The following is a 26107-nucleotide window of genomic DNA, read 5'->3' on the forward strand; positions in this document are numbered from 1 at the left end:
ACTGTATTTGAAAAAGTCTACAGAATCTTTTATATGGCGGGGGTAGCGAGCGCACGGTAACCCCAAGGAATCTGGTTAGACCGATTTGGTCTTTAATGTGTTTATGGTTATTACGGCTATTAACTCTTAAGGGTACGGCTGGTGGCACATTGCAGTTCGGCCATGGCACAACAAAAGCCCAAACTTAGTTTTTCAGGAGCTTTTGCTCGAAAAAGTATATTAACGGTTTCGGTGTTATTTCAGCCGCTTGGCATAGTACCGTTACCGGTATTGTCCGGTATGTATAAATATTTTACCGGGATTAAGTCCCTGATTTCACACAGTGAATTAAAGTTTCAAAGCGAAATGTTCAGCTCTGTACGAAGCATTAACGACATTAGATTCGAGACTAAAAGACTTGAATTTTTGGAGATGTTATGACATTCCGACGAACATTGCGCCGGACGGCGCACACTGTTTTCACCGACATTTCACCGACTCCAGATTTGACCGCCAACAGTTACAGTAAATAACTCTGACGTTTTTTATTTTGCATAAAGACCCGCTGTCTATCCGTAACACATCGGGCGGGTGGCCCGAACGTGGTTGACCTCGTCAGGCGCGTTCGGACAGAAGCGGACAATAATAACTCGCTCTCTTTTGTGGCAGCTAATTTCCTACATTTGCCACAAGATGGACAGATAGTCAAAGAAAGACCTTTCTCGCTGCTACCTGATCCGTCACCGATCTCTATATACAGGGTGTCCCAAACTAAGTGTAAGTCCCGGAAATGGGAGGTTCCTGAGACCATTCTAAGAGACATTTTCCTTTGCACCAATGTTAACTGCGGCTTTGTTTAGGAGTTATTAACGAAAAACACGGACCAATCAGAGCGCGCCCTGGCCCGCCGCGCGGTCAAGCGAGTGTCGGTGGTACGCCGTGACATCGCAACGAACAAGAGTTTCTCGATTATGTGAATGCTCTCCGATTTCAATGAGCTTTGGATATGTGGTCAAGATCATTATTCTGAACAACATTTCTCTTTAGACTTTTTGGCGATCGGCTTTAGTTTACGAGATTATCGCGAGAAACTTTACTTGTAAATCCATGGGATCGATGTACTACTAGCTTCTATTCGATTTCAATGAGCTTTAGATATGTGGTCAAGACCATTATTCTGAACAACATTGGCTTTAGTTTACGAGGTTATCGTAAAAAAAGAGAAGAAGCAGAAACTGATTGTATTAAAAACTCACGTATTCAGCCGTAAATCCATTTGCTGCTTCGAAATGTGTGTCTTGAAATTTCTCCACACTCACAGTCACTGTTCACATTTGTCAACACATAGTTATGCACTAATAATAATTGCCATATCCCTTGTACTGCTGCACAAATCACAACAATCAGGTAATGCAATCACTAGACCGCGGATTTCATGCATTTGTAGCAAACATGAGTAGGTGCATTTTAATACAGTGGAGAGATTAAAATAATTTCAAAACACCATAGTATTATTTTCAACTTCTTAAACTGATCACAGTAAGAATCAAATATCTGTCTGGCTCCTGTCCCTTGTAATAGCGGCAGCCAACATTAATTTTGCATAAAGATCCGCAGTCTAGTGATTAGTTTAAATATCACTATCAAAAACACAGCTAATAGCAACCGTTAGCTTTGAATTTACAAGTCTTTGGAGATGTTCTCTCTACCGCGGCTCGAACGACACTGATTTTCCGCAAGATTTTTCTAAAGAATTTAGGAAGGGCATTCAGAGTGTCGAAATTCGAAATGCACGCTGTAGCACGTTTACGAAAACGAAGGGACGGTTAGACGAAAAATAGGATACGAGAAGGACAGCTTAAAGATTTATGGCAATCACATGTTTAGTTTTTCCTGCAGATTGGTACGCAGAGTCGATGGGTAACCGTTCGAAAACGTCGTCTGTCCTTCTTTTAGAAAGTTTCTTAAGGAAGGTATAGGACAATAGGGATGGTACGCTGACCTGACATTTTTACCCCTTGCTGGGTAAAAGGACGGATGACGTTTTCGAACGCGCGGTTACCCATCGGCTCTGCGTACCGATCTGCAGGAAAAACTAAACATGTGTTTGCCGTAAATCTTACAGCGGTCCTTCTCGCGTTCTGTTTTTCGTCTAACCGTCCCGTCGTTTTCGTAAACGTGCTACAGCGTGCATTTCGAATTTCGACACTCTAAATGCCCTTCCTAAATTCTTTAGAAAAATCTTGCGGAAAATCAGTGTCGTTCGAGCCGCGATAGAGAGAACATCTCCAAAGACTTGTCAATTCAAAGCTAACGGTTGCTATTAGCTGTGTTTTTGATAGTAATATTTAAACTAATCACTAGACTACGGATCTTTAGGCAACATTAATGTTGGCTGCCGCTATTACAAGGGACAGGAGCCAGTCAGATATTTGATTCTCACTGTGATCATTTTAAGAAGTTGAAAATAATACATTGGTGTTTTGAAATTATTTTAATCTCTCTACTGTATTAAAATGCACCTACTCATGTTTGCTACAAATGCATGAAATCCGCAGTCTAGTGATTGCATTACCTGATTGTTGTGATTTGTGCAGCAGTACAAGGGATATGGCAATTATTATTAGTGCATAACTATGTGTTGACAAATGTGAACAGTGATTGTGAGTGTGGAAAAATTTCAAGGCATCTGTGTAAAATAAACATACGAATTATTTATCGATTCGAAAGTGAAAGTTAAATTCTGGATCGTCGACTTGACCGCGCATCCCTTAGGCCTTCTACCACCGGCTGTGCAGTTCGTCGACCTGGCCGTACGTCCCTTGGCTTTCGGTACTGCCGTGTACCTGAAGACATCTGTGCAGTTCGTCACCGAGTGACCCAGTGACACACATTTCGAAGCAGCAAATGGATTTACGGCTGAATACGTGAGCTTTTAATTCAATCAGTTTCTGCTTCTTCTCTTTTTTTACGATTATCTCGTAAACTAAAGCCGATCGCCAAAAAGTCTAAAGAGAAATGTTGTTCAGAATCATGGTCTTGACAACGTATCCAAAGCTCATTGAAATCGGATAGAAGCTAGTAGTACATCGATCCCATGATTTACAAGTAAAGTTTCTCGCGATAATCTAGTAAACTAAAGCCGATCGCCAAAAAGTCTAAAGAGAAATGTTGTTCAGAATAATGATCTTGACCACATATCCAAAGCTCATTGAAATCGGAGAGCATTCACATAATCGAGAAACTCTTGTTCGTTGCAATGTCACGGCGTACCACCGACACTCGCTTGCCCGCGCGGCGCGGCGCGGCGGGCCAGGGCGCGCTCTGATTGGTCCGTGTTTTTCGTTAATAACTCCTAAACAAAGCCGCAGTTGACATTGGTGCAAAGGAAAATGTCTCTTAGAATGGTCTCAGGAACCTCCCATTTCCGGGACTTACACTTAGTTTGGGACACCCTGTATACAGTCTTAAACCGCCTTCCGATATCGCAGCGTCTCGGGCAGGGCCCGCCTTACTGATGAGTCCTCTAGCGGTTCAGGACTGGTCGGTCAGAGCTGTGACAGACCTTTTTTTGGCCATTCCGTCGCGATCCAGGGGGTGGTCAGGTGGTCCTTGCAGCGACCCGTGCAGCTATTGGGTCGCTGCAAGGGTCGCTGCACGGGTCGCTGCAAGGATCGTCACCGCCGGGTCGCCACAGCGCGACAACCCGATGAATTCTGCGTTAAAATCGAATAACTTTCGATAGAAAAGAGATAGAACGATGAATTTTTTTTAAAAATTAAAGCTCAAATTTTGCAGAATATGGTAAAAGTAGGGAAATGATGGTACGAACGTTTTTTAACCTTGACAAAATTCGTTAAACCTGCACAATTTCAATAAAACTTTTTTGCAACATGCTGTACATCATTTCCCGTAGATTCTTGCACGCTTATTTCAAATCTGGTCTCAGAATTTGTCTACCACCTCAGGATTTTGCAAAAAATCGAATTTTTTGTCAACGAAACAAATGAAATCATATTTTCGTTGAAATCCGATTGAGCTACACTTTTTTTTTGGTGGTTTTATTAGGAAAGGATTGGGCTATTCCAAAATTATTTTTTTAACCTCGACCATCAACTGTATGGAGTCGAAAAATTTAAGCTAATTCTTTTTTTACGTCTTTTTCGATGAGCCGTCAGAGTGATTTAAATTTTGAAAAAAATATGTTTATATTCCTTGGAGTTTCCACCGTAAAGTGAGCCCTTGAAAAGAAATGGAGATATAAAAATTGGCGTCACAAGGAGCTGGCAAAGGACGCTGTATACGACTAAATAACCCCATTTACACCTCGAGAATAATATTAGCAACCAGTCTTGGCCAACGATACCTTTTTAAGTGAAAGGTAACAACCCTGGAACAGACATTTTCTGACGTAAGGATCGACAGCGTCTGTCCTGAAATTACATATTTCATTCACGTAGTGAAAAAACATTTTAGATTTGTCTATGTCCAACAAGTAATCCACAATACATTGCCTCGTAAGTACGAGCGACAGCGGAACAGCAGTGGGTTAGGATACGATACCGTTACCGCCCACTACATACATACTACGCAATTGTAAGGGATGGCGGCAAGACGCCAACACGCATGGATTCGAACTGGTGACATTGTACTTGGTGTAAGCCTGAGAAGAAGGTTCCCAGGCAGGATTACGGTGACGTGTCTAGGTGCGAATGCGCGGACGATTGGATCAGAGTGGAAGAGGCAGGACTCGTTTCACACGCATTTTCGGCTGTATTGAAATACTTATTACAGCGGTCATACATACTACGCAGCGTGCGCCATCGAAGTCAACACATTGAGACTACGGGCGCGCGGCTGTGGTCGGGCTAGGCAGACCCAGGCAGACCCAACCCGGTAGGCTCGATTTCTTTCAGTGCCGTCCCCGGGGCTGTTCTCTATAGAGAGATTTATGACAGGTCATTACTATTGAGCTGGAAGTCGACACTTCCTCGACCAACACGTTTTGACTGTAATTTTCAAATCACTCGACGAAGTCGAGCCATTCTCGGGCCGCTTGATATGTCACGGATAGACTGTGGATCTTTATGCATTTATAGCAAACTTGAGTAGATGAAATTGACAGTTGTTGGAAAATTTTTAAAATTGAAGATGTCAATATATGATTTCTCCTCTATTAAAATCATTAAGGGAAGAGATGACATTCAATTTAGTTTCTATTTCCTGTAATCGACGCTGACATTTTTTATTTTGCATAAAGATCCGCAGTCTATCCGTGACACACCATCGGGTGGCCCGGTGGCCCGAGAGTGGCTCGACTTCGTCGAGCGCGTTCAGACGTCAGACAGAAGCGGACAAATTCGTGCGAACGCAGAATTGAATCTCGAGTATCGCGAAAACTCGCTCGCCCGAACTTGTCCGATTCTTTCCGAACCCGCCCGACGAGATCGAGACACTGCCGGGCAGCTCGAAACCCCTTGGCAGCCCGATGCACTCGGGTAGCTGGAAACGCGCTCGAGCCGAAAATTATAAATTAAGTTTCCTTTCCCTTCTACGACACATTTTTTTTTGCACGAAGACGTTTCAACCCTCTACGCCTACCGAACCTTAAAAGTAACTGGTAAATGTTTCTTTGTATGAAAATGATGAGATTGATTTTATGTAGACTTTATGCAGCTCTCCTATTGTAATATGTTAATGTATTAGCTCGTTCGGAAAGTCATTTCGTTTTCTCCTTTGCTGAAGAAACAATTCAATTCAATTTGATTTCTATTTCTTGCAATCGATATAGTAAATTTTTATTTTGCATAAAGATCCGCAGTCTATCCGTGACACACCATCGGGTGGCCCGGTGGCCCGAGAGTGGCTCGACTTCGTCGAGCGCGTTCAGACGTCAGACAGAAGCGGACAAGTTCGTGCGAACGCAGAATTGAATCTCGAGTAGCGCGAAAACTCGCTCGCCCGAACTTGTCCGATTCTTTCCGAACCCATCCGACGAGATCGAGACACTCCCGGGCAGCCCGATGCACTCGGGTAGCTTGAAACGCGCTCGAGCCGAAAATTATAAATTAAGTTTCCTTTCCCTTCTACGACACATTTTTTTTGCTCGAAGACTTTTCAACACTCTACACCTACCGAACCTTAAAAGTAACTGGTAAATGTTTCTTTGTATGATAATGATAAGATTGATTTTATTTAGACTTTATGCAGCTCTCCTATTGTAATATGTTAATGTATTAGCGTGTTCGGAAAGTCATTTCGTTTTCTCCTTTGCTGAAGAAATAACATTCAATTCAATTTAGTTTCTATTTCCTGTAATCGACGCTGACATTTTTTATCTTGCATAAAGATCCGCAGTCTAGTAATGACAAACGGAAGCATTGCCATCCCTACACGATAAACGAAATTACTTTCCGAACGACCTGATAGTATGTAGTATGTAATTTAAATAAAAATATTAATTTTGTCAATAAAATGAAAGACTGCTGCTGCTGCTGCTGCTGCTACACATTTGTACAATAGACATTTACTTTACCGACATCTTAATGTGCAAGATCCACATCAGCGCGACCAGCTCTGTATCACCTTACCGGGGCGAGAGACCTGGAGAGACCCCCTGCCCCCTAGTACAAGGCCTGTACGTGCCTGTACGGCGCTGCGTACGGCATTCGAAACATTGGCGCGACTGTGTTGCCCTCTTACGGTGAGGCAAAATCCCCCACCGTTTTCCGTGCAGCCTCGCGGCAGCAGGGATCCAAAACGCAACATTGCTGCCCGGTGCAGCCCTGGTTGTCTGGGCAATTGATTGTCGCGATATAAGAGTAAATCCGCGAATTAATAGGAAAAAAATCATTCAAATTGAATATTTATTAATTTTCCATTCATGTTATGAAAAAAGATATTCAATAAAACAGTATATAATTGGAAATGTAATTTGTACTCACGCTCGCGTTCGCTCCTACTTCAAGAAAGTCCGCCATGATGCTACGTCACGATTCGATTCTCGAAAGCATCGATGCTACCCATAGGTGCTCTTTCAAACGATTGATTCTTTTCCCGCGGAATCTGTAACAGAAAGACCAAATTCATTAATTTCAACTGACAAACAGTTTGAGACTAAATCAAACATAATGCGAAATAAATAATTTAAATTGAATATAAAATCAAAATTAATTTGAACCAAAATTAAATAAATTTGACTTCTGTACCACGAAACGAATTTAAATACAACCGATCGTTGCGACACAAGATTAAATCCGCGAATTAATAGGAAATAAATTATTCAAATTGAATATTTGTTAATTGTTCATTGATGTTATGAAAAAAAATGTTCAATAAAACATTATAATTGGGAAAATATAATTTGTACTCACGCTCGCGTCCGCTTCTACTTCAAGAAAGTCCGCCATGATGCTACGTCACGCGTTCGATTATCGAAAGCATCGGGTAGTATCGACCTTGGCTATCTATATGATCTTTCGATCCATGGACACTTTTTCCCTCGAAATTGCCAAAAATCCTTCAAAAAGGAAGCTATTTGCAAAATTTCAACTCGATCAAGCTTTCGAAAATATGTATATATAGCCATATTAGCCATAATCGTTTTTAACATCTCTTGATTTGCAAGATGGATGCCATTTTATCTTCGTTCTTATTGGTTGACAACTTGTTGCTGTGTTATGATTGATTGCATTACTAGATGGTAGAAATAGAAATATAATACTTTAGAGACAGACATTATAAGATGATTATTGCACATATAACCGCAATTTATACCATTGAAGAAATTACCTGTAGCAGTGGGTTGTGGCAACGAAAAACAGTCGACACGGAGATGACCTTGATGTGACATATTGAGAAGAGTACTCGAAGCGGTGTGAAGTTTGGCAATTAATTTGAGTAGCGAATTTTCGGTTTAAAATATTGGCAGTATGAACAGCAATTCGGATAACTTTTAGTCATTACTAATATTGGTATAAAAAGGAATGAATCTATTTGTAATGTGAATTTGAAAAACAACAATTTTTTCAGAATTGTAAACTATCAATAAAGGTCACCGCATAAACGAATCTTTTTTATTGTCATGTAATTATTTCTCGTTGTAATTTGAAACGATGTCAACGATTTCGTCACTTCGTCGTAAATGTGCAACAGTGAATTACATGTTACTTCAGGTATAAATCAATGTTTTTTTTTAGTTTCGATAGCATACTTGTATTGTCATTGTCTTATAATATTCTTAACATTGTTTTCGAGTCGAGATCAAAATTATACATATTCAATCGAAGAACTTTTCTATCGTTGAGGAAACATTTCGTGTTTTTTATAATGACATACGTTAACCAGTCGGTAAGCAACTTTTTAACCACGTTTCGCTGGTTAAAAAAAATGGTTTTGTATTTGTTATTTCAGTGTGGTGGCTTGAGGTGACAGGATCAATTGTTTCACCTGACAGAAATTTCGTTTGAACATACGGTTTCGATCTATCTTTAAGATTTATTTTCGCTTGTTTGCAATAAGACATAACGAAGTACATATTTAGTCGTGAATAAAAAGATGTAGAAAGGTAAATAACCTTTAAATTAAAAAGATTCTGACGTGCAACAAAACCATATACATAGTGTATGTGCATAAGATCAAAAAATGTTCTTAAATTTTAATATAAGCACCTGAGACAACTACTGGTAGTCGTGTTGACACATACGTATTCTTAGTAATTTATTACTTCCAGTTTCTTTTTCAATGTGTCATCGTGCAAAATGTTAATTCGCAATGTTTTATAAAAGTGCACAATAGCATTGTGACATATGTTTCATAATATCTATTTTTACAGGTGTAAAATGATAACAGAGTATTGAAAAACTTATAGATACAATGTCATTCAACGACTCGATTCAAATTTATGGGATCGCTCGTCCTGGAGGACTAATAATAGGATCTTCTTTAAGAAGGCATCTTTCTAATATAAGACGAGTAGGGCGGTCAAGTAATGGTAAAAATTCTTATTGTTTACATTCTTGTTAACCCTTCAAGTGCTGTACTCGGAGGGTTAATAAATTCGTTCGTTATCCATGGTATTATCACCGACTAATTATAAGGATAGATCCAATGCATTTTTGCAGCCCACTTTTCAGGGGCCACGTAATCCCATCACCATTTTCATTTCAAGCGATTTAAACGAGTTTATGCCAAAATCTTTGTGCTGTACATAAATAAATAAGTCTATTTCTGTGCTGAATCATTGTTTCACGTGCTGGTTTGCTTCATTTGCATGCAAATGGGCGAAATGAAAATGGTAATGGAGTTACATGACCCCACAAAAGTGGGCCACCAAAATACATTGGATAATAGGTCTATTCTTACACCTCATCGGTGGTATTATGATCTGTATTATTACTAGTGTGTATACAAAGTACAGATACTCAGACTGCGGATCTTTATGCATTTATGGCTTATGAAAATTTTTAAAAAAGGCTACAATATAAAATTCGATAGAATTTTGTACACTTTTTATTTGTTTTGGATCTACAGAGGCTGTGCTCATTAAAAATAAGGTTTTATTTCGTTCCACTGTCCTAAAATTTGTCTACAAAAATTGGAAAATGCATAAACATCCGCAGTGTACTGATTTCATCTAGTTTTATTGTCAATCTAGAGAAAAATATAATGCTACAGTAATAAAAATATTAATATTCTAATTTTACTTTAACAAAAACACAATTAATTGTTAATAGAAATACCCAGTGCTCAAGTTGAAGAAGTTTCAGCCAACGAAGAATCATTGCCAGAACCTGTGGAAAGTACACATTCGGCAAGTGATGTAACCGATGGAGCATCTTCTCCAAATCAACCAGAAGCCGGTGCATCGGCGGTAAACTCAGAAGACGAGTACGTACAGTATCCTATATCAATGTTCGATATGACATGGAAAACTAAATTTAAATGCATGTACATTGCATAAATAATTTTTATTCAATATAGCAGGAGATACTGTTGGGTGTGTTTTGCGACAGATGAAGACGATGCGACTGCATCATGGGTAAAACCATGTCATTGTCGTGGTACATCTAAATGGGTTCATCAGGGTTGTATTCAGAGATGGGTTGACGAAAAACAGAAAGGACGTGCAGGCGCTAATGTAGCTTGTCCGCAGTGTAACACAGAATACATCATCGTATATCCGAATATGGGTTTGTTTCATTTGTTTATTGGACGCCGTGTAATAAATGCTATTTATAATAAATCTATGGATAATATTTTAGGACCGTTGGTAGTAGTATTGGACAACATTGACGGGATAATTTTCCGAATTTGTCCGTACATAGCAGCCAGTATAGTTGTCGCGTCTATGTATTGGACGGCTGTGACATATGGAGCGGTAACTGTAATGCAAGTAGTTGGATATAAAGATGGTTTAGCCATGATGGAGCAAGCTGACCCTTTAGTGTTATTAGTTGGTTTGCCAACGATTCCGATACTGTTGGTATTGGGAAAAATGCTGAGATGGGAAGATCAGGCACTTAGCCTATTCAGACGACATGCATGCAAGGTTCCTATTCTGAGGTATTTTTTGCCAAATAGGTACGTAATCATAAATGTAAATTACTTCGATCGGTACATTCGATAAGTACATTCAGTTAATGTGTATATTTACTATTTCAGTTATTCTAGTGACGATAGAGCCCAATTTGAAGAGATGCCACCTATGAATGATCCAGTATCAGCAACACGTATTCTTTGCGGAGCACTTCTACTACCCAGTATTGCCAGTATATGTGGCAAAATATTTTTCGAAAGCATACACTCCAATTTTCAAAGGACGTTACTCGTATGTGTTAAATATATATATATATATATACACTACCGCTCAAAAGTTACTATTACATATTTCGCATATACAGGGTGTCCCAAAACTCGTGAAAATCCCGAAAGGGGGTGGTCCCTGAGAACATTCTAAGAGACATTTTCCTTTGCACCAATGTCAACTGCGGCTTTGTTTAGGAGTTATTAACGAAAAACACGGACCAATCAGAGCGCGTCCTGGCCCGCCGCGCCGGCAAGCGAGTGTCGGTGGTACGCCGTGACATCGCAACGAACAAGAGTTTCTCGATAATGTGAATCCTCTCCGATTTCGATGAGCTTTGGATACGTTGTCCAGACCATGATTCTGAACAACATTTCTCTTTAGACTTTTTGGCGATCGGCTTTAGTTTACGAGATAATCGTAAAAAAAGAGAAGAAGCAGAAACTGATTGAATTAAAAACTCACGTATTCAGCCGTAAATCCATTTGCTGCTTCGAAATGTGTGTCACTGGGTCACTCGGTGACGAACTGCACAGATGTCTTCAGGTACACGGCAGTACCGAAAGCCAAGGGACGTACGGCCAGGTCGACGAACTGCACAGCCGGTGGTAGAAGGCCTAAGGGATGCGCGGTCAAGTCGACGATCCAGAATTTAACTTTCACTTTCGAATCGATAAATAATTCGTATGTTTATTTTACACAGATGCCTTGAAATTTTTCCACACTCACAATCACTGTTCACATTTGTCAACACATAGTTATGCACTAATAATAATTGCCATATCCCTTGTACTGCTGCACAAATCACAACAATCAGGTAATGCAATCACTAGACTGCGGATTTCATGCATTTGTAGCAAACATGAGTAGGTGCATTTTAATACAGTAGAGAGATTAAAATAATTTCAAAACACCAATGTATTATTTTCAAATTCTTAAAATGATCACAGTAAGAATCAAATATCTGTCTGGCTCCTGTCCCTTGTAATAGCGGCAGCCAACATTCATTTTGCATAAAGATTCGCAGTCTAGTGATTAGTTTAAATATCACAGTAAAAAAAACAGCTAATACATAGCAACCGTTAGCTTTGAATTTACAAGTCTTTGGAGATATTCTCTCTACCGCGGCTCGAACGACACTGATTTTCCGCAAGATTTTTCTAAAGAATTTAGGAAGGGCATTTAGAGTGTCGAAATTCGAAATGCACGCTGTAGCACGAGAACGACGGGACGGTTGGACGAAAAACAGGATACGAGAAGGACCGCTTTAAGACTTATGACAATCACATGTTTAGGTTTTCCTGTAGATTGGTACGCAGAGTCGATGGGTAACCGTTCGAAAACGTCGTCTGTCCTTCTTTTAGAAAGTTTCTTAAGGAAGATATAGGACAATAGGGATGCTACGCTGACCTGACATTTTTACCCCTTGCTGGGTAAAAGGACGGATGACGTTTTCGAACCCATCGACTCTACGTACCAACCTGCAGGAAAAACTAAACATGTGATTGTCATAAGTCTTAAAGCGGTCCTTCTCGTATCCTGTTTTTCGTCCAACCGTCTCGTCGTTCTCGTGCTACAGCGTGCATTTCGAATTTCGACACTCTAAATGCCCTTCCTAAATTCTTTAGAAAAATCTTGCGGAAAATCAGTGTCGTTCGAGCCGCGGTAGAGAGAATATCTCCAAAGACTTGTAAATTCAAAGCTAACGGTTGCTATGTATTAGCTGTTTTTTTGACTGTGATATTTAAACTAATCACTAGACTGCGAATCTTTATGCAAAATGAATGTTGGCTGCCGCTATTACAAGGGACAGGGGAGCCAGACAGATATTTGATTCTTACTGTGATCATTTTAAGAAGTTGAAAATAATACTATGGTGCTTTGAAATTATTTTAATCTCTCTACTGTATTAAAATGCACCTACTCATGTTTGCTACAAATGCATGAAATCCGCAGTCTAGTGATTGCATTACCTGATTGTTGTGATTTGTGCAGCAGTACAAGGGATATGGCAATTATTATTAGTGCATAACTATGTGTTGACAAATGTGAACAGTGATTGTGAGTGTGGAAAAATTTCAAGGCATCTGTGTAAAATAAACATACGAATTATTTATCGATTCGAAAGTGAAAGTTAAATTCTGGATCGTCGACTTGACCGCGCATCCCTTAGGCCTTCTACCACCGGCTGTGCAGCTCGTCGACCTGGCCGTACGTCCCTTGGCTTTCGGTACTGCCGTGTACCTGAAGACATCTGTGCAGTTCGTCACCGAGTGACCCAGTGACACACATTTCGAAGCAGCAAATGGATTTACGGCTGAATACGTGAGTTTTTAATTCAATCAGTTTCTGCTTCTTCTCTTTTTTTACGATTATCTCGTAAACTAAAGCCGATTGCCAAAAAGTCTAAAGAGAAATGTTGTTCAGAATCATGGTCTTGACAACGTATCCAAAGCGCATCGAAATCGGAGAGGAGATAGATCAGATAGTACATCGATCGATTTACAATTACAAGTTACTTATCTCGTAAACTAAAGCCGATCGCCAAAAAGTCTAAAGAGAAATGTTGTTCAGAATCATGGTCTTGACAACATATCCAAAGCTCATCAAAATCGGAGAGGGTTCACATTATCGAGAAACTCTTGTTCGTTGCGATGTCGCGGCGTACCACCGACACTCGCTTGCCGGCGCGGCGTGGCGCGCCGGGCCAGGGCGCGCTCTGATTGGTCCGTGTTTTTCGTTAATAACTCCTAAACAAAGCCGCAGTTGACATTGGTGCAAAGGAAAATGTCTCTTAGAATGGTCTCAGGAACCACCCCCTTTCGGGATTTTCACGAATTTTGGGACACCCTGTATGTATGTGTGTGTATTTACTGTTGGTAGTCAAATTTTGAATAACTCTTAAAAACGTCCTACGGAATTTTACAGGGTGGTATAGCATTCATAACAATAAAGGGTGCATTCAAAATATATCATAAACAACAACAGTACGTGAGACAATGCCAACGGCGTATAATGGACTATACAGATGACAATATCGCACTATACAGAAGGCAACAAAATTCTGACACCAATCAAACAAGTTAAATATAAAAGTCCGTGTGCTATTCTCAAAACACTGTACTTCCTCAGATTTAGAGGAATTCAACTTCTTAGTGTACTTTTATTATACAGACAACTGTCCAATGCTTAACTTTTATGTAAGTTTATGGGTACTATGATCAGATTTAACAAATACGTAAGATATACGTAGTATATATATATGTGTATATACATATATATATATTGTATAGATTATGTATACATATATAAGGATGGGAAATTGACATTATATACATAATTCTGATTAGTAAATTATTATAATATATGTCTGGCATGAAACAATTAACTGTAAGAAATGTTATATCTCTTTAACGTGTTAGTAGAACAACAATGATGTCTGTTCATCCTTCCTTGAATAGTAAATAAGGCGTATAAATTGATCTATGCGGATGATGGTTTTTTAGTGCAATTCTATTTCTTTATTACTTCAAATTAACTTTTTCGCTGCGACGTTTTTTTTTTGTAATTAAGGGCGTTTATGGTTAACAGCGAAAAGATTAATAACTAAGAAAATGACGAAGATTTGTTTACTATATTAAAACTTTAATTTATTAGTAATGAAACTGTATATTTTTCTGAAATCTGGAATGCGCATGTATCCTTTGTACCGAAGAAATACCTGAACCTGTAGAAGATGTAGAGATTGTCTGTAATTTGCCAGATGTGAGAAAGAGAGCATATTCTTTGTAGAAGTTCATTTTTATTATGGATAAGTTTTGGAATAGATAACAAATTATATAATATATCGAATAAAAAATTTTATAAACGCAGCATTGTCTTATGTAAATGCTTTATTTTCTGTAGATATAAGAAATTAGTAAAGATCGATTCGAATCAATGAACTGTGTTATTTTTGTAAACATAAACAAATACGACATTACTGTCAACATTGATCAGTTTACTTAAGTTTATGGTACTCACAGTCATTATTCCCAAAAATGTTCTTCGATAACAAAAAATCGCCATACAATAGAAAAACGCAGGTACTAAAGGAATATCTCAAAAAAGAATTCTATAGTATACAAATATATTTATTATTAATATATTATTTTTTCGGTGATGTAAGTTTTGAATAAATTAAGTACAATTTTCGTTTGAAAAATACTTTGCCTCGTTATTTTTAAACATTGTAAGTGTTTTTGTTCTTTTGTTTTTTCACATGTATACCACACAGACAGTTACATTTAAAAAAAATGTGATAATTTTTACATTGTACAAAGACATACGTATCTTGCTATACTTAAAATAACTACCTTTATACAAACAGAATTGTTGTTTCTTTTCTATGTATAACTAGCAGATATTCATTTATCACGCTTTACACATCAATCGTACGTACTATAATACATTCTTTGTTTACATCCTACTCTCGTGCGCCAAGGAAATAGTAAATTTAAAATAATGATTTATATGTAACATTTTTAATAACTGTTAAACCAATAAAAATACAAAACAAAATGCATGTGTCTCGTAAAAAAAGAAAACAATTTTTGGAACGTTACAAAGTATCAGCAATAATAAATATAACTGAATACAATATTATAAAATGTAAAACAATTTCTATCGTAAGAAACTTATGTTGTACTTCTCATTTATAACAAGCTATATATATGCAATTAGAAATTAAATAATCATAAAAGCTCCTGGTACAATTAAAATTGCTCTTCAATTGTAAATGAATGCTGTAAAATGTACATTTCTTTAACAAATTGAACATAGAACGTGTTTCGATGTTTCACGTCACATTAAAGGTGGCCCTGTGTACATAATACTTTCGGAGTCAAAATTTGGTGGTCCTTCGAATGCAAGTAATTTAACTTCTTCAATTATATCTGGCAAGTCCATGCACGATGTAGAACTAACAGTTTTGAAGAATGTGCATGGTCTTGGACCATTTCCAGAATCATCTTCGTCGTAAGGTGGACTAAGTATATCTAAAAATGCAGCAGGACCTTCGACGCATGAAATTTCGTGCAAATTCTTATCCCTGGGTGTAAGAACACAAGCAGGTGAATTACTGTGCAAAGATATTGGTCGATGTCTAAATGCATCTTTCTCTTTATTTAATTTGATTATATGATCATCGTTTTTCAAGGTATAACTGTTCACTTGAACTGCACCGCTAATTACCTGTATATACATTACAATTAAAGGATACATTAGTCATCTTAGCATATATTATTTATATACAGGGTATATAGAAGTTAGGTGAGGACAAGGTGGATCAATTTGGGGAAAAAGAGGACTACGATAATAACGTAACTATTGAAAAGCGAATAGTTTCTAAATTTCACAAATTTCCTATTTTTATGTTTACGAGGCGTAATTTGCATTATTTGAAAGCATAGAGCTTCCTCTAGCTATTTTCATAAAACTGTAACAGCTACATGCTGCCGAATAATGCAAATTACGCCACGTAAACGCAAAAGTAGTTTCTATTTCTTGCAATCGATGCAGACAATTTTTATTTTGCATAAAGATCCGCAGTCTAGTTATTACATAAATTTAGACCAGACCGACTTCAATATGCCAAAACCTTTGACAACAATATTGCAAAATAATGCACAGGGAAAGATAGTTGGTATTGGTAAGAAGATTGGATTTCATTAACAGTAGAGGAAAGAGCGTAATGACGAAGTAAAAGAGTGGCCTGTCAACAGGGGAATCAGGATTTTTACAAATTAGCTGGGACACCCTGTATATTTATATTTGAAGAAAGATAACTTTTCATGTACATACCTTTAAAAAACCATGCATTCCAGGGTGATCGTGCATGGGCATTGTAACTCCATGTTTCAATATAAAAATTGAAATAGTCAAATCTTTGTTTTCAAATATATCGATAACACACATTGGTGCGGATTGTATTTGTATAAAATCAAGAACTTGTTTGTTTAAATTGACATCCTCAGCTGTAATTTTATTCATTAAATTCCATAATTTATCAAAATTCTTTTGACAAAGTTTGAATCCGACGTTTCTTCGTCCATCGAATGTTTTCAATGCTTGTTTCCATAAAATTTCGATCGCTGATGCCATGTTTCGAGTTTGTATCACAATACTTCTAAAAAACACCTTGTAAAAACCACATTGCTAGTTCAATAACTTGCAGGTAAAATATTTTCGAATAACTGGCAACAAATAAAACGTAATTTACGAATCATCGTTAAAGAACTAACGCTACGTAACCTTGATTATTATAATACAGAATTCTTAATTATCGTATCAAAGGAAAATCAAAATGATTTCTATAATTACAATTGTATTAAAAGTTTAAATAAGTACCGTTCAATTATTCTGCACAAATACGATTCGCATTCAATGTTCTCCACCAAAATTTCATTGAACAAGTGTTCTAGAAACGAACAAAATTGTCACGTTTAGAGGTTAAACAAGACGTAATAAACTTCATTGTTGTTACGCACAACAATTTCGGAAGTGATATTATTATTTTTAAACAACAATAAACGTTATTGATATATATATTCCAGTCTTTTATGTACTTAATATTTGGTCATTGCTAATATCTCACTTAAATCTGCTTGACTACTCCATACTATTTAAACATGGCTGTGTGATTTGATATCAACACAAGTCACGATATGTAAACATAAACAAAAACTTGAATGTTTAAAGTCAATGCTAAGTATGTAAGTAAGTAAACATTACATATTTTATAATAATATTTCCTCTCCGTAATGATACTTCATTGTATTCAAAAGTATTTAAACAGAAAAGAAAACTTATTTATTAATTGAAAAAATCGTTTGCATATAATTCCAATACATTATTATTATTATAAATATTGAAAAATGCGTATATATCTATGTTGTACCACCGTTGTACATATATATATTATATATACATATATCTATATTGTTCAATCGAATATATAAAAATACTGTCCAATATTATACATTTATATGCATAAATCCATGTGCATATGCATGTGTGCGCTGAATATTTACAGAAAAAAGGTAATTCCACTGATGTAATTCCCACTTCCCTCCTATATACTGCCATGTTTTATGGTGTATAATTTCCTGAACAATTATTAATTTTTTAAATATGCTATACTAAAATTTGCATGATAATACGTAAAGAAAATGTTTATAAATCATGGATTATACGTTATGTATTTCAACATTTCAACATCTGATTTCAATATTATCCTTAGCAACCTGAATGTATTTGGTTCTGTGAATGAAATAGAGTGCCCTCTGCCGCAAATGTCGGTAATTTACGTAGTACTGAGAAATACTGAGATGAGCTTTATATTTATTTACTATCCGAAGCAAACTTTCCTGGAATATAATTTATTAGTGGAAAGTGTATCAGTTTTTTCGTACTATAATAATTGATTATCCAGCTAAGGTAAGAAAATTGGAACATCGTAATACTCTTCGCTCAAATGTCACCGAACATTTGTAAAAGGTGTCATGTTAAACAATATTTAGAAGTTTGCAAACAGTTTCCCTAATGCTTAACAAATACACGAAGAAACAATTTTGATCTGATTTCGATTTTTCTTCTGATTTCTCTTTAATTATTTCTCACATTGGGACCTCATTTGCTTTTGTTTATAAATAGACTTCTCAAAGTAGACACAATTATAGTTCAGCAACTTATTCTGATGTTATTATGAAAGTATTTTCAGTATATTTTAGTAGCGGTTTTTCAATAAAATCTACAGGATTATAAAAATACATACGATTTCAATAGGAAAATAGTGGTGTACAATGACAGATATAAATTTCTTAGCTATTGATTAATCTACTAATTTGAATATTAATCTACCGATATCTAATTTTGAACAGCTATGTCCAATGAAGAGCGTTTAAAGAAGCTTTTATCAGATTTAGGCAAAGCTACATTACGCGGAGTTCGCAAATGTCCAAAATGTGGTACCTACAATGGATCTCGTGGTTTATGCTGCAAAAATAAATACTGCGATGCGGTATTTAAAGAACCCGGCGAAAAAAGAAAATTATCTACGGAAGCATGTAAACTTATTACAGGCACAACCGCGCAAGTCTTCTCGGTTCGAGTGCGCGATAAAGGTCCCGACTATCGTGGATTTGTTCAACTTCCATTGATAAATGCAACCATTTCTAATGAAATGACAACGCTTATCTCACAGTCCACAGCATTATGTTTTGTAGATAGCTGTGAACGAAGTTTTGATACTAGTGTCCTTAAATGTCATGTAAGTCTTAATAAAACATGCTTCTGATTGCTTCTACATTAAAATAATGAAATGCATTTTATTATAGGAAAAGAATTCGTCTGATATGCCTGTTTCTACGTGTCAACATATACAAGCAGCTTTAAGATGTTACGCAGAAGCACAACCGTTAACGTTAAGAAATTCTATTTTGTCAACATTGAATGTAAACAACGAGATGAAACAAGAAATATGGCTACTGGCCACAGAAACATCGGGGCCCCTAGTGCAACGCGTTTCTAAAAATATTATGGCTGTGAAGTGTAAAGCTTCACCGAAACATCCGTTGGGTTACCTTCATTTTTCTCTGTTTGTTACAAAGTTGAAAGATAGAATCGAACATCGTTACTTCTGTTCTTGTTCTGCTTTTAAGGTAAGCAGGAGGATCGAGCAGAGTTGCACTATAGCTCGAAGCACAAGTACATATGTATATTACTAATTATATGAAAAATTTATAGGGTGTAGCTAAGACAGCTGGAGAGAAAGTAGAGTTGGGACAGTCTTCGCAGAATAAACGTTGTGTACATTTTTATGCGTGTATTTGTGCATTTGCTAGCGACGAGAAGTTATCAGAAGAGTTTAGTTATTATATCAATTTAGACCAGACTGACTTAAGTATACCGAAACCTTTGACAACAATGTTGCAGAATAATGAACAGGAGAAGATAGTTGGCATTGGTAAGAAGATTGGATTTCATTAAAATCATTTGTGAATGTAATAGAAAACGTTTGTCCCCCATGTTTAAAATTACAGATCTTGATGGATTAACTACCGACGACACAGACACGCATCTTCTAATATTTCGAGATGATACTTTAACAGTACAGAGTTTAGATGGAAACAGATTGGACTTGGATTCAATGAACTTGGACTCTACAATATTACCGCATAGTATTGTTGAAAATATTGAAGTAGAATGTGATCGTACTTTGTTGGAAGATAGTAATATGATATCGCAGGTAAAAATTTGATTACGCGAATAAACGAAAGAAAGTAATGTCGTTTAAATAGTGAAATTGTAAAATTACTTACGGTATTACGCAGGTACACAATTTAGAAGTGATTAATCAAAACAACATGCAACTCGGAGGAAGCACGGTAAAAATACTGGAGAATCAGACAGCTATTGACTCTAAATATAATGTACTTAATAACAGCCAGTATATCTTAAATGATAATAACATTAAAATACTAAATACTGGAACTTTAAAGGTTCTTGACACAAATACAATTCTGGATGTGAATAATATGAAATTAATTGATACTAATACTGTTTCTAACACGACTGGTATGAAAGTATTAAACAAGAATGTATTAATACAGTATGACGCTGGAAGTATATCGAATACAGAGAGCAGTAATATACAGCAACCTATTTCAACGAAACGCAAGAGAGATGACAAACCTACGAGCACAAATACCACCAGCTTAAATAACCTGAACTCGATAGAACCTCGAAAAGCAAAGACAAAATTACAAATTGTTAAAAAATATCAGAATCCCTGCGAGGATTTAGACGAAGCTAATATAAACTTACCTTTTATGAAATGGCTGGCATCTATAACTGAAAGAATCAATCAGACGATGCACTTTCAATTTGATGGGAAACCTGATCCTTTAGTATTTCATGTACCACAAATATTTTTCGATTGTTTACGTGAAAGGATATCTTGCGGCGGTAAGAAGAAACGTTTACCAAATTCAACGACTGCGTTCGTTAGAAAAGATGGGGTACCGTTGGGTACATTTACGAAGTATACTTGGCATATAACTAACATTCTACATGTCAAAAGTATTTTCGAAACGCCACTTATACCTTTAGAAATAACAAGAAGTTTTGTACAAAACGCAGATGGTACATATGAGTTATATAAACGAGAGGAAACGGAAATAGATCGGTACAAAAAAACCAATAATAATGCATTGATTAAGCCATTAGAATTAAAAACGTATTTGAAAGTTGGTAAGAATTGCTTATGTTCAACGGAATTTAACCCTTTGCACTCCATTTTTTAATACAATACTTAAATGTTTAATAATCGATTATAGTTTAAATAATGGTACAGCAATTTTTAGTGGCGACTCACCGCTCTGAGTCACCACTCGAGTGCTAATGGTTAATAAATGAGTAAATCTGAATATCTGCGTATTAACGGAAATAATTAATTTGTTATTCGATTTTCAGGAAATACTTCTCCTAATCAAGTTGAACCGACGCCATTTTTGATAGAGTGGATACCAGATATCTTACCAATATCAAAAATTGGTGAGCTTAGAATTAGATTTGAATTTGGTCATGTAAAAAATGAAACAAATCACAGATGGAGGAAAATAGCCTTATTATAAAAATATGAAATGAATAAGTTTGTAATAATTGTCTTTGTATTATCAAATTATTACTTTCCTATTATTAACAATTGTATAGATTGTTTTGAGAACATTTATTCTTTTTAAATGAGAAAAAGTAACAGCGAGTATGAAATACATTCTCATATGTTGCGTCTCATACTGAAGAATTCAGTAGATATGTGTCCGTTGTAAAGACAACAGAAGAGATACCTTAAATTTTAGAAAAAGAATATGTTTGAAAAAAGTATACATATTGCTTTTATTTGAAAACAATTATTAAATTGTTTTTCAAGAATTAAAGACTGACCTAATTTTATGGTATATTCTCGTTTTCGTAAAAAAAGAAGATAAAAAGGAAAATGGTTTCTCTTAAATATAAATATTAACTCATTACAATATAAATGTCCATATTCATTAACAACGTACGATCAAACCTTTTTTAAAATTAATTTATTGAATATGTATGTATTGAGGAATATGTTAATATTGTACTAAATTAAATGATTATTGTATAAGTATGTAATATATTGTAAATATACATATTTTAAATTGGATGTGATAATGTAAAATTCAAAGCAAATTTACATTATACAATGAAAATTTATTTGTTTGATGAACCTTACAATAAATTATATATCTGAACAAATTATCGTAATTTTTTCATAAACACTTTATTTAAACGTTCCAAGTTTTTGAAAAATTGTTATAATCATTATTATTATGATTTAAAATTTTCAACTTCTCATTCGCGCTCTAATTTTAAATAGTTGATCAATTATTGTAATTACCCATACGATTTGTTATTTGTAGTTTTATTAAATTTCTTATATGGACATAATTATTACGATTTTTGCATGTTTTGTAAGACGAGGATTTGTCGATTGTATATGCGGGAGTATTTATGAAGTTTTTTGTCTGAAATCGTATATCGTAACATCAATGGTATTCATAACCTCCATGTTCAGACGTGCTATTATATAAAATGAATATTTATCAAGAAATAGGTTGTCTAAACGAAGTAAAACCTTTTCCAAGAAATGTTTATTTATCGAGTGGGCTGGGACTAACTTTGAATCCTAATAGTATTATTAATAATTGCTCGATGCAGTGTTTTGAGTTAAGTTTCGAACGGAAGCGGTGCCCTTCCGGAAGCCGTCTCTGACGTAAAGAGCTAGAGAAGCGTACACTTCCATTTTCTCGACCCTCTCGGTGAACAGAGAGCACGTGTTTGCTCGCCGGTCGTGTTCAATTCATTTGATCGTATAAAACTTTCCGTCATATTTGTAATCCGCTCGAGCGAGGTGACCAGCTATTTGAAGTTTCCGATCCTCGCAGAGACAGGTTAACATGAATCCTGAAAAGCTGAAGAAGCTTCAAGCCCAAGTACGAATCGGCGGAAAGGGAACACCCCGACGCAAGAAGAAGGTACGTAGATATATTTCGAACGAATAACTAACATGAATATATCGAATTCACATCAATTTCGTTGGGCCGTGAGTTTTCGAGTCCACAGAAGCAGAAGTTTCAAATGTCATTCGAATGACCTGTGATTTTCTCTATTTCCGACGACTGATCCTTGATTCTCGATCGCCAATTATCATTCTTCTATGACATCAAAATTTTGTCGTCATACCTTACGAGACATTATTGTTTGTACATTATTCGGAAACGTTCTACGTTCGTGACAACCACGTTCCTGGTTTTCCGACCACCGTCTTTCATTTTTTACGTGTCATCTACATACAAGTCAGCTTTATTGTCTCCTCGTGTACGGCAGTTAAGATTGTTAAATTTTTTGAAATGATTCTTGGAAATGTTTACAATTCCCACAAAGATCGATTTTTCATATATTTTCAGAAAGTCGTCCGTCAAAGAATGTTCATTTGTGGGGAAAAACTTGCTCCATTAAAGAATGCTCTTCTTATTTTTTGTTTTATTATTCAATTTGATTTTAGGTCGTTCATGCTACTACAGCTACAGATGATAAGAAATTACAAAGTTGCTTGAAGAAACTGTCTGTAAACACAGTCCCCGGTATCGAGGAGGTTAACATGATCAAGGATGATGGTACTGTCATCCATTTTAATAATCCAAAGGCTCAGGCTAGTCTGTCCGCCAACACATTTGCCATTACCGGTCATGGCGATATCAAACAGATAACTGACATGCTACCGGGAATTATAAGCCAGTTGGGACCTGAAGGAGTTACACAATTGAAACGATTAGCAAGCACAGTGTCCGGTAGTACGGTTGGTAAAGCCACATTGGAAGAAGACGACGAGGTGCCAGATTTGGTAGAGAATTTCGACGAAGCCAGTAAAGAAGAGGTAATAATCAAGTTCAGCCAACCATCATTTTATATGTTTCATATTTGAAGCCATATATATATATATATAGCGACTTTCACTAATATTCCAACACTCTTAAAAAGACGGTAACTTCTTTAATATTGGACCGTACGATTTGAACTTTTTTGAAAAGTTGGAACAATTGGTTTGCTACGCAACGTGACAAAAATTTTTGAAAAAAATTGCAAGTTGTCGGGATTGCATAAAAAATACTAAAGGTTGTATTTTGCAACTTTTTTATGTGGGCTTCTATGGAAAATTTAGAAAACACGTTTCGCAGATGTATTAATTAAAAATATTCTGAAAATTTTATCAAAATCGATGTTGTAATGAGATGCAAAGTTTAAAGATGGTAAAAATTGCAGTTTTTCACGATTTTCGGCTTCTAACTGCAATAAATCTAAGGATTCTTAGATCTTTCAATGTCTGTTGCTGGAACTTTCATAATGTATATAATTGACACAGATCTACAAAACGTATTTTTAAAATTTTCAATATATGCCCACAAAAAAATATTGTAAAACATTACTTTTACCATTTTCTTCACAGTTTCGACCAATTGCAATTTTTGGAAAAATTTGTTTTCACATCATGTAGTAAACTAATTACTCTAACTTCTCAAAAAAGTTCACATCGCATAGTACAATATTAAAAAAGTTATCGTTTTTTTTGAGAGCGTCGGAATGTTAACGAGAGTCACTGTATATATTATGTATGAGATCAAAGGTTAGCTTTGACTTTATTTTAGTATTACTGATTGCATGCTCATTGTTTTTAAAGATTTTTCTATTAACGGTTAACACAGATGGTTGTGCCTATCTAAAATTCTATAAATTTGTTAAGGTCGCTACAAAAAAGGAAGTGGATGAAAGCGACAAAGCGACTGGTGACAAAAAGGAGGCGGTTACGAATGAAGAAAAGAAAGAAACCCCTGTAGCTACTCCTGAAGCTTAAAGAATTCAGTACCCAAGGTAACATTATAATACGAATCCAGTTTAATTACATTACATCATGAATAAAAAAAGGAAAATAAATTGTCTGACTTCTTCTTTCACAGCTATTTCATGCAACTAACTGTTGTAATTGACAAGTTGAGATATACAAATTGCTAAAGCAATGCGTAAACAAAGTATCACACCACTATACATACGTTATAAATATTTGTCATACCCTATGATAATGCTATATGAGTAACAGGTATCGAGAAAATAAAAACAGCTGTTACAGAAATCAAAAGTTTCTATGAACAATGCTCTTTTCTTTGTTGCATTTGCGAACAATAGACTTTGCTCCGAGTCGGTTGAAAAAATGATTTTACGTTTCCTAAAAATTGAGATTGTGCGACCGTTGATCGATCATGTACAAGGTCCGGTGTTTCAATTTTAGACATTTAAGTCGAGATCGTTTGTTTCACATGAAACACGATATGAAATTACAATTTTTAACCTGAACTTATTCACAGTTATATACACATCTTACTATCACGTCGACTTCGCATGACGTGTTCTCATTTTAAAGGTAACGAACTTCGATAAATTTATAGGAGTGTTGATTAACAAATAAAATCAATTTCCCGGCAAACGATAACAGTAATCTTCCACCTATTCGCAGCGATGTTACATAGGCGGAGAAAAATTTATATAGACTATAGAAAGAGTAAAAAGAAAAATGTGCGAAATATCGAGGCACCTCTATTTTAATTGATGGATTTCATAGTGACTACAAAGTAAGAGTAGGTTTTCGCTGCAGCTTTCCAGTACGGAAAATGAGGTGTAATATTTTGTAATGTAATCTATGGAATAAATTCATTTGCTGGAAATGCGGTTTTCTACTTAAAATCTCATGTTTTTTCTGATACACAATTTAGTCGTAATTTGTCGATATTTATATTTTCACCTATAGAATAGATCTGTAATAACAGTGTAATTATGGAAATATACTAATAAGAGCTATCCTGTATAATAGTATCAGTCTCTCTCAGCATTCTCCATTCATACTTTCTTTTTCATGTACTTCCGCATGTACGCATGGTTTCACTCGTTTTTTGTCTATTCATTGTTTCACTTTTTCTTCAATCAGTAATATCTTTTTCCATAAAAGAAACTTTTTCCATAAGATGATTGTTACACAGTTTATATACGTGCAATCGGAATACTGCAATCCTGAGACAAATTTAATTCTACATTGCGTACGATTCTTTTTTATATCTATCAAAGAATGGTGGGACAAATACAACACAAACTTATCCTAAGTTACAATATCACTGATTAAACGTTTACTACTACTTAATGCTGTGTAAA

At 36.0% G+C, this 26107-nt stretch overlaps 4 protein-coding genes and 1 long non-coding RNA gene across 14 annotated transcripts in view; 3 read left to right on the forward strand and 2 right to left on the reverse strand.

The window, feature by feature from the left end:
• LOC143211314 (uncharacterized) overlaps window positions 1-7938 on the reverse strand; it is a 47759-nt gene extending 39821 nt beyond the window's left edge. Inside the window, exons 1-3 of the long non-coding RNA XR_013009432.1 lie at window positions 7771-7938; window positions 7353-7674; window positions 6924-7044 (exon numbers count right to left, since the gene is read on the reverse strand). This is a non-coding gene — a long non-coding RNA (uncharacterized LOC143211314). The remainder of the gene's footprint in view (window positions 1-6923; window positions 7045-7352; window positions 7675-7770) is intronic.
• Window positions 7843-16020, forward strand: LOC143211308 (E3 ubiquitin-protein ligase MARCHF5). Of its 8 annotated transcripts, XM_076428831.1 has the most exons (8): window positions 8175-8328; window positions 8392-8545; window positions 8813-8971; window positions 9714-9867; window positions 9961-10169; window positions 10242-10560; window positions 10642-10807; window positions 13712-16020. In XM_076428831.1, exons 3-8 carry the CDS (start codon window positions 8854-8856, stop codon window positions 13868-13870), a joined length of 1125 nt encoding a protein of 374 aa, XP_076284946.1. In that variant the 5' UTR covers window positions 8175-8328; window positions 8392-8545; window positions 8813-8853; the 3' UTR covers window positions 13871-16020. The 8 variants fall into 8 exon arrangements, with proteins under 8 accessions (XP_076284950.1, XP_076284952.1, XP_076284949.1 ...); XM_076428835.1 differs by lacking the exons at window positions 8175-8328; window positions 8392-8545 and adding an exon at window positions 7843-8153 and having other exon boundaries at window positions 9741-9867; window positions 9964-10169; XM_076428837.1 differs by lacking the exons at window positions 8175-8328; window positions 8392-8545 and adding an exon at window positions 7844-8153 and having other exon boundaries at window positions 9747-9867; window positions 9964-10169.
• Window positions 15626-17581, reverse strand: LOC143211311 (2-aminoethanethiol dioxygenase). Of its 3 annotated transcripts, none has more exons than XM_076428841.1 (3): window positions 17171-17581; window positions 16625-16949; window positions 15626-16015 (listed from the first exon to the last, which is right to left on the reverse strand). In XM_076428841.1, exons 2-3 carry the CDS (start codon window positions 16922-16924, stop codon window positions 15626-15628), a joined length of 690 nt encoding a protein of 229 aa, XP_076284956.1. In that variant the 5' UTR covers window positions 16925-16949; window positions 17171-17581. The 3 variants fall into 3 exon arrangements, with proteins under 3 accessions (XP_076284956.1, XP_076284954.1, XP_076284955.1); XM_076428839.1 differs by having other exon boundaries at window positions 16625-16960; window positions 17171-17576; XM_076428840.1 differs by having other exon boundaries at window positions 16625-17580.
• Window positions 17511-22096, forward strand: LOC143211305 (uncharacterized protein C2orf42). Its single transcript, XM_076428823.1, has 7 exons — window positions 17511-18259; window positions 18703-19091; window positions 19159-19482; window positions 19568-19787; window positions 19864-20069; window positions 20155-21073; window positions 21296-22096. The coding sequence occupies exons 2-7, from the start codon at window positions 18705-18707 to the stop codon at window positions 21454-21456; spliced, it is 2217 nt and encodes a 738-aa protein (XP_076284938.1). The 5' UTR covers window positions 17511-18259; window positions 18703-18704; the 3' UTR covers window positions 21457-22096.
• A 528-nt stretch (window positions 22097-22624) lies between these two features.
• On the forward strand, window positions 22625-25769 carry Bic (bicaudal). The gene is made up of 4 exons (XM_076428843.1): window positions 22625-22884; window positions 23415-23786; window positions 24651-24778; window positions 24865-25769. Exons 1-3 carry the CDS (start codon window positions 22807-22809, stop codon window positions 24759-24761), a joined length of 561 nt encoding a protein of 186 aa, XP_076284958.1. The 5' UTR covers window positions 22625-22806; the 3' UTR covers window positions 24762-24778; window positions 24865-25769.
• Window positions 25770-26107: the final 338 nt, after the last annotated feature.

The sequence above is a fragment of the Lasioglossum baleicum genome, chromosome 8 (assembly GCF_051020765.1).
Source record: "Lasioglossum baleicum chromosome 8, iyLasBale1, whole genome shotgun sequence".
Lineage (NCBI taxonomy): Eukaryota > Metazoa > Arthropoda > Insecta > Hymenoptera > Halictidae > Lasioglossum > Lasioglossum baleicum.

Excerpts from the sequence above, each read along its gene's own strand:
- LOC143211308 (XM_076428830.1), top strand. The coding sequence starts at position 8,854 with ATGTCATTCAACGACTCGATTCAAATTTATGGGATCGCTCGTCCTGGA. Across the intron at positions 8,972-9,713 it reads AGTAGGGCGGTCAAGTAATG|AAATACCCAGTGCTCAAGTT; the intron begins GTAAAAATTCTT and ends AATTGTTAATAG. Across the intron at positions 10,561-10,641 it reads AGGTATTTTTTGCCAAATAG|TTATTCTAGTGACGATAGAG; the intron begins GTACGTAATCAT and ends TTACTATTTCAG.
- LOC143211311 (XM_076428841.1), bottom strand. The coding sequence starts at position 16,924 with ATGGCATCAGCGATCGAAATTTTATGGAAACAAGCATTGAAAACATTC. Across the intron at positions 16,016-16,624 it reads GAATGCATGGTTTTTTAAAG|GTAATTAGCGGTGCAGTTCA; the intron begins GTATGTACATGA and ends ATGTATATACAG.
- LOC143211305 (XM_076428823.1), top strand. The coding sequence starts at position 18,705 with ATGTCCAATGAAGAGCGTTTAAAGAAGCTTTTATCAGATTTAGGCAAA. Across the intron at positions 19,092-19,158 it reads CTAGTGTCCTTAAATGTCAT|GAAAAGAATTCGTCTGATAT; the intron begins GTAAGTCTTAAT and ends ATTTTATTATAG. Across the intron at positions 21,074-21,295 it reads AAAAACGTATTTGAAAGTTG|GAAATACTTCTCCTAATCAA; the intron begins GTAAGAATTGCT and ends TTCGATTTTCAG.
- Bic (XM_076428843.1), top strand. The coding sequence starts at position 22,807 with ATGAATCCTGAAAAGCTGAAGAAGCTTCAAGCCCAAGTACGAATCGGC. Across the intron at positions 22,885-23,414 it reads CACCCCGACGCAAGAAGAAG|GTCGTTCATGCTACTACAGC; the intron begins GTACGTAGATAT and ends ATTTGATTTTAG. Across the intron at positions 23,787-24,650 it reads ACGAAGCCAGTAAAGAAGAG|GTCGCTACAAAAAAGGAAGT; the intron begins GTAATAATCAAG and ends AAATTTGTTAAG.